The 13,308-nt window shown below is 40.7% G+C and overlaps 1 protein-coding gene across 4 annotated transcripts in view; it reads left to right on the forward strand.

Moving 5' to 3' along the window:
- The window catches only part of VEPH1 (ventricular zone expressed PH domain containing 1), a 203,339-nt gene that overhangs the window by 67,407 nt on the left and 122,624 nt on the right, over window positions 1–13,308 (forward strand). For all 4 annotated transcript variants that reach the window (XM_033092130.1, XM_033092103.1, XM_033092111.1 and 1 more), the window contains one exon: window positions 4,644–4,853. In XM_033092130.1, coding sequence (XP_032948021.1) covers window positions 4,644–4,853 — 210 coding nt within the window. The remainder of the gene's footprint in view (window positions 1–4,643; window positions 4,854–13,308) is intronic.

Genomic DNA, 13,308 nt, shown 5'->3' on the forward strand with positions numbered 1-13,308 from the left:
ACCCTTCCCTGGGCTACTTGCTTTAGAGGATTCTGGCCTGGCCCAAATCTGGTCTGTGCCCTCAGGTCCCATCCACTTCCTCATTTACTAGGTAACAGAGATCTTGGAATCCCTTTGCTTTATATCTCCATTCTGCTTACAGGCCTGGTACCTGGGTCTGTTCTCTCAATGACAGGCCTTGCCAATAGTGTGACCCCACAGGCCTGAGGGGTGGCCTAACTGAGCTGTGCGTTCATCCCATGTGGGCCGGAGTATCTACATACATGCAGTACAAAGCCAGAGGTAGGAAGAGAAGGGAGGGGCAAGAGATAGGGGCTAGGACTCATTTTTCCCTGTTCCTTCTACAGAGGGCAAACATTCTAAAGTCAGATCAAGCCTCTCAGATTGTTATAAAGGTGTGTTTGTCAGGTAGGAGGAAAGAACCTTTTTTTTATGGCTGCTGAGTATTCGACTGTGTGATCTGAGGGCCTGCATTTGTACTGTAGCCCCAGGTCGTGCCTAGGTTAGGAGGGACTGGAGGGAAGCCTTCCCAGAAGTAGAGCTGTTTGAGACAGCTTTGAAAGTATGCGGGTTCTCCCTGTGTTTAAGCCACTGTGGGTGGTCAGTGGCATGTTGCCCAGTCAGATGGTTCATGGAGGAGGCAGCAGATATGCCTGTCAATGAAAACCCTGGAATTCCATGGCATTGGGATTCTGACCATAGGCTGTGAGAAATCTCTGAAGTCGTGACATGATCAGATGGGATTTCAAGACAATGACTCTGATGGCAGTAAGGAGGCTGAACAGAAGGGAGAGATACTTAAGGCTAGGAGGCCCTTTTGGAAGCTCTTTCTGTGGTCCATGGAAGGGGGCTTATGGCCTAAATCAGGGGTGTCCAAACTGCGGCCCGCGGGTCAACTGCGGTCCGCAATCCATTGTTAATTGGCCCGCAGCAAATTCCAAAAATATATTTAGTTTACTTAAATAAACCAGGTGAGGCAATACGTACTTCACCTCGAGTGAGTGGCCGGCTGTCTGTGTATTTTACTGCATATGGCCCTTGGTGAAAACCGTTGAAAAAAGTTTGGACACCCCTGGCCTAAATGAAAGCCATGGCAGCTTGCTCTCTATCAGCCACCTATATTGTCTGAGTGACTGCTCTGCTCAGCAGGGACGAGGCTTCCTCTAAGCAAAGCAGCTCCCAAGGAGGCAGCACTGAAGAGGCCAGCCTAAGCAAATGCCCCGTGTTTAGAAAACAAAATACGTCCATATCCAGGAGTAATCTATCCAAGTCCCAAAGCACCACTTCTCTCTCATTTGTATGATAAGCTTCAAGAAGTATCTATCTTTTCTGTCACCATTATAATAAACTTTGGGTTTTCCGGAGACTACAGCAAAATGACCAGCTTTCATTTAATTGGTAAAATTGGTGTTACTTTCTTTCCATTATTCATGGCATCTCTTCTCTTTGCTCCTTTTATGTATTTGACTCTGCCTAGTGTATTGGCCCTGATCCTCCTTTTGTTCTTTCTCCCCTTTTTTTCTTTTTTTTCTTTTTTTCCTTCTTTTCCTTTTTTCATTTTTCTTGATGGGGCAGCAGATGTAACATGCTCTTGCATGGCTTGGGATATGTGAGTGGAACTTAAGTAAAATTAGCATGCTACGTCCCAGAGACCTCGGTGTGCCATGGAATAACCCGTGAAGAGTAAGCCCTGGGAAATGGGATGTTATAGCTTGGAACAGGAAAGGTGTAAGCATTTTCCATTCCTAAAGGCCTCAGGTTAGGTTGGCTGCCCTGACCCGGAGCACTCGGTGACATTTCTGCCATCTGTGCCAGGGAGCGCTCTTGGTTTCTCCTGAAGGATGTACTGTCACTCCCAATGCACAGGCATCGCTTATTGAACTCTTCGTTCATCTGTGCCATTGAACAGAAACTAGTCCTGTTCCTTCATCTGCAAGTACTAAATATAAATATAAAGTTTAAATTTATGGGTAGGATAATTTTAGTTATATCAAAACTGTCTACTTTTATGTCCCTGTTACGTCGTATATGACACATGACAGTATATATGTTTAAACATTATGGGCAACTATTCAAGTACTGTGGGGTAGGGATGGGGGACATCCACATGCTATCCTGCAAAATCATTTTGACTTGCTTTTCTTTGATTCATTTCTCCAATATGTATTGCCTTACCTCTGGCCAGGCTCTGTGCTAGGCATTGCGTATACAATGATATATAAAATAGAAATGATTCTTGACCTTGTGGAGCTTTTAATCCAGCCTGCAAGACAGATATGTAGACCAGCAATAAGAAGAAAGCGTGAGAAGGATCTGCTCAGAGCCATTTGGTGTATGATAAGAGATTCAGCAGGGGCACTAGACTGAGAGGGGAAGAGGGAGGAAGTTGAGGAAGACTTTTTAAGGAAATAACAGCTAATCTGAGGCCTCAAGAATGAGTAAGAGTTATCCAGCAAAATTGGGACAATAAGAATTACAGGCAGAGTGAATCACGTGAGTAAAATCCCAGATGTAAGAGAAAACTTAGCAGGTCAAGAAAACTATTAAAAAATTCAGCATGGTGGAAGCGTGATATGTGATGGGATCTGGATAGGGAGAGAGTAGAATAAGTGGGTGAGGAGATAAGTCTAGAAAGATGGATGGGAGTCAGTTCACAAATGATATGCTAAGCTTCTATCTTGAGAGAAATAGCAAATTAGGAAGTGTTTTAAACAAAGAAGGGTCACCATTGTGGCCACGGGTGGAGAAGGGATTGGATAGGCAGGACTGAAGTCAGGGAGAACACTTATGAGGCTGTTGAAATAACCCAAAAGCAGGGTGATTCCGTGTTTCCCCAAAAATAAGACTTAGATGGACCATCAGCTCTGATGCATCTTTTGGAGCAAAAATGAGTATAAGACCCAGTCTTATATTATATTAATAATATATATATAATTAGTAATATAAGACTGGGTCTTATATAAGACCGGATCTTTAGAATAGAATAGAATAGAATAGAATAGAATAGAATAGAATAGAATAGAATAGAATAGAATAGAATAGAATAGAATAGAATAGAATACCGGGTATAATCTAATCTATTCTAATCTAATATAATATAACATAATATAATATAATACTGGGTATTACATTAATTTTTGCTCCAAAAGACACATTAGAGATGATGGTCCGGCTAGGTCTTACTTTCGGGGAGACACAGTTGGATCAGTTGTCTCAGCTTAGATGTCGCTGCTGAGAGAGGACTTCCCTCACACCCATCTGATATCAGGACCCTGGGACAGTCTTTCACAGCACCCTGTATTTCCCCTATATGGGGTTTATTAATAAATTTGTTATATACATTTCTGTTATAATGATTTGTTTTACTAAATGTCTCTTTAACCAAATAGTGGGTTATTCCATGAAGTCAGTAACCTGTCACACTTGTTAGCAACTGTTACTCCAGGACCTAGAACAGTACCTTGCATATAAGAAAGACTCAACAAATATTTGTCAGTGAGTGAATGGATAGATGAAGGGAAATGGAGGGAAGTGGACAGATCTGTAGGATACTTGGGAGGTGGAATCAATAAGACTCAATGGCTGAGGCTGCTGATAAGGGGAAAAGTAGTGGTCCAAAATGAGTCCCAGATTTCTGGCTTGAGTAGCCAAACAGATAATGGTGTCACTTATGGAGAAAGGAGACACTGTGGCTCAAGAGGTGGGAAAAGTGGGATTTGGGCAAAGGATGGATCATGAGTTCAGGGTTGAGATGTGCATCAGATTCAGTTTTAATGCTGAAAGCTACATTTCAAGTCTACCTTAACAAAAAAGTAACAAATCAAAAAATCAAAAAAGCAAACCAACAATAAACAAAAGACATAAGTGTAGCAGAAATACCGATCAATGAGTAGTTTTCCTTTTATTGTTCAGTTTTTCCACAGGTTGTCCTTTCTAATTCTTTGATTTTTAGCATACAAAACACTTCATTAAATTATCAGTATGCAACATGTCTGTGTATTAACATAGTGAATTTATTCCACAGAAAAGTCACATTATTCTTAATATGAATTATTGCATCTTTATATTCATAAAAGCATTCAAAATATAGAAAGAAACATTAGAATACTAGAACTATGCCAGAAATAATTTTACTTTAATATTTTTTACCTTATCACATTTTTGTGATCAAAATAGAAAAACTAAAAAAAATGTGAGAACTCTTTTTTGCTTTCTTATTTTTATTATTGTTTCCAAACCATAGTTCTCCCGTTTGAAGGCTTTGATTGAAGTTACCAAGGATCCCTTACTTATATTATCCTTTAAATTGTAGCTCTCATGATGGTTTGGTGGAAATGTAATACTCCTGATGAAGACATAACACGTCAAAACTTGATTTATGAATAGCAGTATCTAAGTACTTGTAAACTTCACTCTTCAATAGCAGAGCACAGAGTAAAATAAAAAGAAATTGAAGACTCTGTAATTTTATTGTAAATTTTAAATACCAGACTTGGAAGATTTGCTTGAGTTCCAAGAAGGGTAATAATCTCAGAATGTGTTGAATTAAGATTGAATACAAAAAAAAAATTAGATTGATTCTGATGAATTAATTTTCCTCCTTGTTTCTCTTTCTTCCCTCCACCTCTACTTTCGTCTTGTAGGTGGTTCAGAAGTGTGTTCCTTTCCTAATCGGGCATTTAAAGGACTCGGCCCATAATGATATCATCCTAAATATTCTCATAGAAATAGCAGGCTACGAACCAGTGGCTTTGAATAGTTTTCTTCCAATGCTGAAAGAGATTGGTGAGAGATTCCCTTACCTCATTGGACAGATGGCGAGAATCTATGGAGCTGTGGGGCATGTGGATGAAGTAAGTTTGGCTTTTTTATCTCTCCATTTCCCTAAATTTCATTGGCATTTAATCTATTGGAGTTCTATGACCTATACATTTGTCCTGGGACTTCTGAGAGTTCCCATTTCTCTTTCAAACCTTTTGCAAGGACAGTGGCTTTTGGATCAAGGGCACATTGAAATAGGGCTACATGGAAAGTTCAGGAAGTAAGGGGTTCATTGCTGAAGTATCACCCGAGGAAGGGGAAAGGTTATAATGGAGAGAGCACTATGACAGATTCAAGACCACTTTATAATAACAACAACTAATAAAAGAGTTTCATCTCATTTCTGGTCACAGTTCTGCTTAACCCAGGAAACCATCAGTAAGCACAGGGTTGGGTCTCAGAGATTACCTATTAATGAGAACCCATAGGGATCCTGTCAATAAATGTCTGCATCCTTTGGATGATGTTACTTGGGAGAGTCAAATAAACATTCATTGATGTTCAAAAGTTCTATCCTAAATATTTGCAGGATGGAAACTTTTAGCAAGGACAACAGGGTGCCACCAGAGCTTGTGGGGATTAGACAACTAAGAAAGAATTTCCAGAAATTCAAGTTCTGAAGGGTGCGTGCATTCATGTGTGCACACCTACATGTCTGTGTGATGTTTTTATATTGGGATTTAGGATTTTTATCTTTTAAAAACAAAAACAAATATATAATTAATAGAGAGAAACTTTTACTTTCACCCACGGACATATAATGTAGTTTCCTATAAGATAAATATAAAATTGCACAACTCTTAAAAGGGGTTTCATAGTTCATCAAGCTCATCTCCTTAATTCTACACAGGAGAAAATAAAAAACTGGAAAGGTTACGTCACTTACCCAGACTCAGACCAGCTTGGTTGGTGACCCAGTTGGAAGTAGATCTTTGGTATCCTTGAAACTCTTTTCCAATTTTGTCTTAAAGTGGATCTTTGGTTCTGCTGAAATTTGTGTAGAGCCCAATGAATGCTGGGTAGAGAGCTTTTCTCCTCCATCTTCCCAGAAGAAGGAAGGAGAGCTTAGCTCCCAAGCAGCCTGCACATGTCAATGTGACAGTGGTTCTTGTAAGAGGATTACTTTGGTATAGACATGCTGCTTAGTTTAATCCCTTTCTGTCCACTGCTGTTGGGAATGTCTCACGCCTGCCACAATCTGCCTTCTGGTAACACTTTCCCGTGCCACCACCTTTGCTGCCAGGAGAACTTACTTATGTGCCCAAGTGCTTTTCAGCCAACTTCAGCTGACAGCTGTTTGACTGAATCTGCTGACCCTGCAGATTTTTTAATGCACCAAAAAAAATTCAACTCTGATGTGGGAGGCCCTGGAATCTTTAAAAAGCGTACTCTTCTTGTACTTTAATGGTGTTATTTTTGTCACAAATACATTTATGATTCATTACTGTGTAGTAATGCACAGTGGAATTGACTAAACTTCACACATAAAATGTAATCTATTAAAAAAGAAAAAACACTAGCCACATACAATTACATCACTGTAGGTTTGTCTGAACTAAGGCAAAGCTGAGAAAGAATGGTCTATTAGGTGACATTTGTGTGACTCCAGGTGGTTGCAGAGCAAAGAGGTGATCCATGCAGCATGAGGAATCACTTTATCTCAGAATATCAAAATATTCTGTCTGTCACTCTCTCTCTTTCTCACTCTCTCTCTCCCGAAATCTCTCATTTTCATGTGCCCATAGAGACATCTATGTTTGAGGGAGAAAAAAAATGTTTCTGGTGGTTGTCATTCAACTCCCCAGCAGAACACAATTCTGGATCAAATATTTCTGAACATATCTGGATATCAAGATTTCATGGGGAGATTTGTTTTTTTCCATAAAATAAGTTCTTTGGCCCCACAGAATACCTACTAAATCAAAATCTCTAGAAAAGGACCCAGGACTCTGGATTTATGGGTCCCTCTGCCAGGGTAATTCTGATGCAGCTGTTTGTGGATCCTTTGACATAAAATATTTAAAGCATTTTCTCTTTTAGACGTAGAATCAGGCCTTGTCCATCACCCATCCTGCCCTTCTCCTTCAAGTCATGCTAATCAATTAAAACTTTTCCCAACTACTGGAAACTATAGCAGTTTAGATTAAGTATGGTGGAGAGTAACACAAAAATTCCAAACAACAGTGGCTTAAACAAAGATACACATCTATTTCTTCTGCAAACAAAGAAGTCTAGAAGGCAGTTAATATAGAACTCCATATTGCAGAAAACCAGGGTTTTTCTGAGCACATCAGAAAGCATATGGCTTTCATCTCTTGGTTCCAGATTTCTACTCATCAACACCCATGAAGTCAATATTTCAGCCAGTAGGAAGAGGAAGGAGAAAAAGAGTTTTTCAGACAGACACAACCTATTATTCATATACCATTGGCTAAATAGAATAAAGCTGCACGTGACCATACCTAGCTGCAAGGGAGGCTGGAACATGTAGTCTGGATTCAGGTGGCCACATGCCCAGCTAATGGAGAGAGAAGGGCAGAAAGACTGATGGAAGACAAAGAATGTGTCTGTTACAGCTTCTCGAGTCATTTCATTTCTCTGGGTCTCTTTCATCTCCTCAACAAAAATATTTTGCACTGGATTACCTCCCTTCTGGCTCTGATATTCTTTGATTTTATTATTCCAGTTCATTTAGGATCAGCCTGAAAAAATTACCTATAAATGTCAGTCAGTCTCCTTTACTCAAGAATAATGCCCCCTTATTTGTTTCTAATACCTAAATATCACCATTAGAAAGTCCTTTGAGCTTTAAAAATGCTAAAGCTCAGATGTCCCAAGAATAAGCATAGTAGTCTAAGCAGTTATTTACTGATTAATTTGAGTGAACCTGTTCAACTTTCTAAAAATTCTTGTGGAGCAGTATTCCTAAAGACCAAAACCAACGAGGAAGATACATATGTATATATATTTCTACCCAGCCTCTTTCCAAAAGGCAACAGAAAGTTACTGAAATACATTGCCAGGTGGGCATGAGGGTGGAAGTCGAGTATGGGGTCCTGAGCAGTCATGGAGGAGGAAATTGCAATAAAGAGGGAGCAGCAGGAACTCTGCTCTGGAAGGACCGTACCACTTTCTGTGTGGAGAACTTGATCTATGGTGAGATAAAGAGACATGAGAACATACAAGACATGGAAATGTGTAGAAGGTTCATGGTAAGACAGCCACAGGACCCCTCACAACACCAGACCCTGGGATCCTCTCCCCATCCAATCCCGTCTCATCTAAACATGGGCTTAATTTAAAATTTTTCTATTTAACACCAAAGTAACAATTTCATATAGATTTAGGGGTTCCAAGTATCACATGATTTCATTGGTAGGATTTAAAAGACTTTGGAAATGGAGAAAAGCTAATCCAGCATTGACTATCTTGCTCCCACTTTTGAAATGCACAATCTGTGACTAATTGAAGCCTACTTTTCAATCCCTCCCTTATTGCCCGGCTTCCAGCAAACTGCATTATTTGATCCTTAAGAGGAAGATGGGGGTATCCAGTCCAGGGATAGCCTCGGGGGTAGAATCAGCCTGGAATCAATCACACAACTTATTAATTGACTTATGCTTCACCTTCTGTGCTTGCATGAAGTCTGCTATAAGAACTCCAGGGCTGGCTATGGGGAACAAAATGGGTACACCCATCTGTCTTTCAAATCCGGGCCCATCTGGGTGGGCAAACTGTTTCAACAGCTTGATAGCAGCATTACAGTTTTTCTATCAGCATTATACCAGCAAAGAAGAGCTGTCTATATAAAACAAAAAATTAAATCCTACAGATTCTTATTTTCTATGTCTCTCAAATTACCTCAAGGATCTTTTCTTTTCTTTCTTTCTTTTTTTGGCACAAATTTACATGAAACCGTGCTTAATAGCCATGTCGTGCTTGTGTCACGATAGGAGGCTATAGAGTGACTCACAGGCCAATTTCAGATATGTGCTAGCATCCAATGCATATCTATTGGATGGAAAGTGAAACTGGAAGGACCCAAGGGCAACTAATGAGCTGTTGCCCCCGAAGTGTACCTTCCTTGGCCTATCTAGTAAAGGACACAGCTGTTTCTTCATCATGGCCGGGATTCATTCCACTTCTGGGGTATGCTCAGTTGAAGCAAATATGTAAATAAGAAATATTATTTTATTAGCTATGTCCTCAACGTGGCAAAATTACACAGGTCTTTTTGTCTTTCTCAGATGGGAAGATTGCCATGGAGACCTCTCAGCTAATAGCAGGAATGACGTCTTATTAGCTTCTAGGGGTCCATCCCCAAACATATATCCAGGAAATTCATATACAGCCCTTAGCTCAGTGCCTGGCGTATAGTGAGTGCTTGATACATAACAATAGTAACAGCAGCAACAGCCACAGTATAATAAAAATCCGCCTAGCTGGAAAGGCCTAATGAGAGAGGAATATGTTTCTTCCTAGTCTAACGCATCTTTTGTAGAGTTATCAGTTTTCTCCCTAAGAATACAAGCGTGATCCTTCTTCTTTGTACAGTCTTCTGTTGGTTCATTCTCTGCCTATAGGATGCTATCTAAACTCTTTGCTTGGCCCAAACCTCCCTCTCTAGCTTTAGCTCTTACCTGTCCAGGCTACTCCATTCCTTTACATCCATTCTGTCTACTAACATTTCTCATCCCTCCTTGGGCACACCTTGCTCTGACACACGTGGTGATCTCCACAGCACATACTTCTTCCTGGATAGTCCCCACTGCCTTCTCCTACTTATCTTTCTAGACCCAGGTCAAATGTCACCTCCTGTGTAAATTCTTCCTTTAGGCAGTTCCTTTAGGCACTTAATCCCCACCCCTCTTCCCACTCCCACCACACTTTGGTTGTACCTCAAATGTCATACAGACTGTGCCATGTTGTAATTTGCCTGTCCGTGTCTATTTCTTCTCCATGAGTCTCTGAGCTCCCAGAGGAAAGGAATTACACCTTACCTACCTGAATTTACCGGTGGTCAAAAGAATGAATGAGTAATGGAGAGTACTGTCAATTAAGAATTTAAAGGTTGGATTTTATTAGCCACTTCATTCAATCAAGTCTCTAATTCTTCTAGGTGACGTAAGTATAGCTTAAGAGAAAGGAGAAGAAAGCATTAAGCGGGAGAGGACTGTCGATACTTCAGAGCCTACACAATTTATCTCTAATTTCCAACAGGTGACAGATGAGGATGAGTTTGACAGGGGACATGGGGTCATTAACCAGAAAGCAAGTGATGAAGCATGTCCATCTATGATTCTCAAAGATCTTGGCTCCTTGGTAGGTGACGTAAGAGAAGGATGACATTGCGTGGATCATGAAAGGAGGCTTTCATGTTTGAGACCTCAGCAGGCAGCACACCAGCTGAAGTGCAGCTCCAAGGAAAAACATTCACCACTGTAGGCTGTGTAGTGATCACCAGCTAGGATGTGGCTGTGTAAGAATCCATCGCATAATCTTGCTTACTGGGGACACCCATACAGTATGACATGTAGACCAAGAGAGTGGGCTCAAGAGTCAGACTGCCTTGGTTTGAATCTTGACTCACCCACTTACCAGCTGTGTAGCCTTGGACAAGTTCAATCAGCTCTCTTGACTCAGCTTCCTCATCTGTAAAATGGGAATAGCAATATTAGTCACCTCAGAGGTTTGTTGTGAGAATTTAATGAGTTAGACTGTGTAGAACGGTGTCTGGCAAATATACATTCAATAAATGTCAGTACTTTAATTTATTGCTTCCTTTCTCAGTGTTGCCCAAGTCTTTCTCACTGTTTATATTTGGATATGGACCTGAAAGTTAAACCTAATAGACAAATTAAGGAAGATAGCAACCAGGTAAATGGCTTGCCTCTTCCCTGTTTCTCCAAGGAAGTAGGCTGAATGGATGGATATGTGATGGACAAAGCAAGATAAGGCCAGACAGACAAGGAATAAGGTGCATGTACTGTATTGTTAAAGGTGTGAAGCAGAACTAGCTATATACTCTCTTTTTTAGGAAATAACTGGTATATGTAGATTCCTCAGAGAGGAATGTGTATTTGCATTATATTTATATTGCAGAGTATTATTTATAAGAGTCACGAAAATAATAAGAACGCCACATTTCGTAAAAATTTTACAATTTAAGATTAGCATTGTTTTACTTGGGGGCACTGGAAGTGCATTGTTTTCCATAAAGGGCAGGTGGTCCCCAGTTCCCCACCTATAAAAACAGCTCAAATAAGTTTGTAGCAATTTTTTAAAACCCTCATTAACTAAACTGAAGTGGTTTAAATTAAACCCAGGTGAATTGACTTTTCCTGTCCATGGAGAACCCACATAGAATGTTACAATTCTGGATGGTTTTTTTTTTTCATTATTTTCTTCACTCATTAGACTCTTTCAGCTGTGCAAGTGGTCTCAGCCCACTTGTTTGGGTACTGGAGTTATTATAGCTCATTTTCCTAACAAAGATCAACATGGCAAAGAGATTCCTTTAGAAATGGCTTTGAATTTTTTACAGGCCGAATTGAGTTCATGCATTCTGTCTGTCTGCTTAAGTCTCAAACAAACTGAAACAATTTTAGTTTAATAGTCAAATCCTCACTAGGACCTAGCTTCATTACAAGGCACACTGGTTAGTAGCATGTACTCCGTAGCCATGTTTTCCCACGTGCCAGACCTACAAAGCAGCAGACCTATGTGGCGGAAACAGAAAAGAGGTGCCCTGAGATGCTCTTTACAAATGATCTCATAGTACGAGGTCTGACAATTAAGTTCACAAACCTGTTGCAAAGATGTTGCTAATCTTTTTTGTTATCAGAAGGATTACTCATTAGGCATTTGTACCAACTAGACAAACAATTAACCAAGTTTACTATTTGGAAGTGCTGAAAAGGCGGCGTGGAAAAGTTAGACAACCTGAACTTTCTGCCAACAATTCATGGCTCTTGCATCACGACAATGCACCAGCTCACACCGCACTGTCTGTGAGGGAGTTTTTAGCCAGTAAACAAATAACTGTATTGGAGCACCCTCCCTACTCACCTGATCTGGCCCCCAATGACTTCTTTGTTTACCCGAAGATAAAGGAGATATTGAAAGGAAGACATTTTGATGACATTCAGGACATCAAGGGTATACGACAACAGCTCTGATGGCCATTCCAGAAAAAGAGTTCCAAAATCTCTTTGAAGGGTGGACTAGGCACTGGTGTCGGTGCATAGCTTCCCAAGGGGTGTATTTTGAAGGTGACCGTCGTGATATTCAGCAATGAGGTATGTAGCACTTTTTCGAGGATGAGTTCATGCACTTAATTGTCTGACTGTGTATGTGGGAGGATGCTATGGTCGGTTGTTTTCCTTAGCTGGAGACCAGCAGTCTGCACCTGTGAAGAATCAAATGGCATGCCCTCTGAGTTCAGCTGCTGCCAGCGTAGGTGTGAAATCCTGTGCCCTCTGCCTTGTTTGCTTAACTGGCTGGAATATGCTGGCCAAGCACCAGGCCCCGTTTATTACATCCTCTCTGGGCTCAGAGTCATGGACACTCTTCAAGTTAACAAGTGAAACGCATCTTGCCCAGGTCGTGTTTCTGTGACTTCCGGCAGGTCTTCCACAAAAACACTTTCAGGAGGAAAAGGAAAAGAATGACAAAGGCCACTGAGAACCACATTACTGTCCTCATCCTGACTGTGGAAAAACATCCTGCGAAACAGGAGCTGGTGAGATGATTTGTGCATTCAACTGGCAAATCAAGAAGAAAGGATTTGGGGGTCATTCCACAGGAGGAAGGACCTATGACTTCAAAAACCACAATTTCCCCAAATATGGTGACGTAAGTTAAGACTTGGGTAGGCTCAGTGACTTTGGGGATTTGTTTGCTCAATTCTTTGGTTGGTGCCTGCAGCTACTGAATTGTCATCAGTTAGGGACGATTTTTTATCCTGAAATGAAAATACGTTTATTGTTCTTTATATTGTAAGCAGGTTACATGCTAACTGTAAATAATAATAACAAACCTGTTGCACAGTGTAAAGAAAACAAAAAAACTTTGAATATGTACAAAATACACTTTCAAATAACTGCTGCTATTCCATACCCTTCCTTCTTCAGTGATACAGGGTTGAGCTGCAGGTAGTTTCTAGGTGTAAACCCAGTGCTGGTGATAGGGACACAGAGAGGAGAAAGACATGGTCCCTGTCCTAGCGGGACTCACAGTGAATGAAGACAAAGGACAAATGAAACAGCTGATTCATATTTAATATGGTGCCTCTTACTCCTGACTTCTGGACTGGCTCAAGAAGGAAGCAAATGACCCTGCATAGGAGAGTTTGGGAATGTGTTATAAACTGGGCTTGTTTGATGATGTGATTATGTCAGGGGAAGCAGAGGGGCATGTCCACAGCAGCACAAGCAAGCAGTTAGAAAAAGGCCCAGAATCCTTTGGATCCTGTGAATAGTTTCCGGT

This window comes from Rhinolophus ferrumequinum, chromosome 2, assembly GCF_004115265.2.
Source record: "Rhinolophus ferrumequinum isolate MPI-CBG mRhiFer1 chromosome 2, mRhiFer1_v1.p, whole genome shotgun sequence".
NCBI lineage: Eukaryota > Metazoa > Chordata > Mammalia > Chiroptera > Rhinolophidae > Rhinolophus > Rhinolophus ferrumequinum.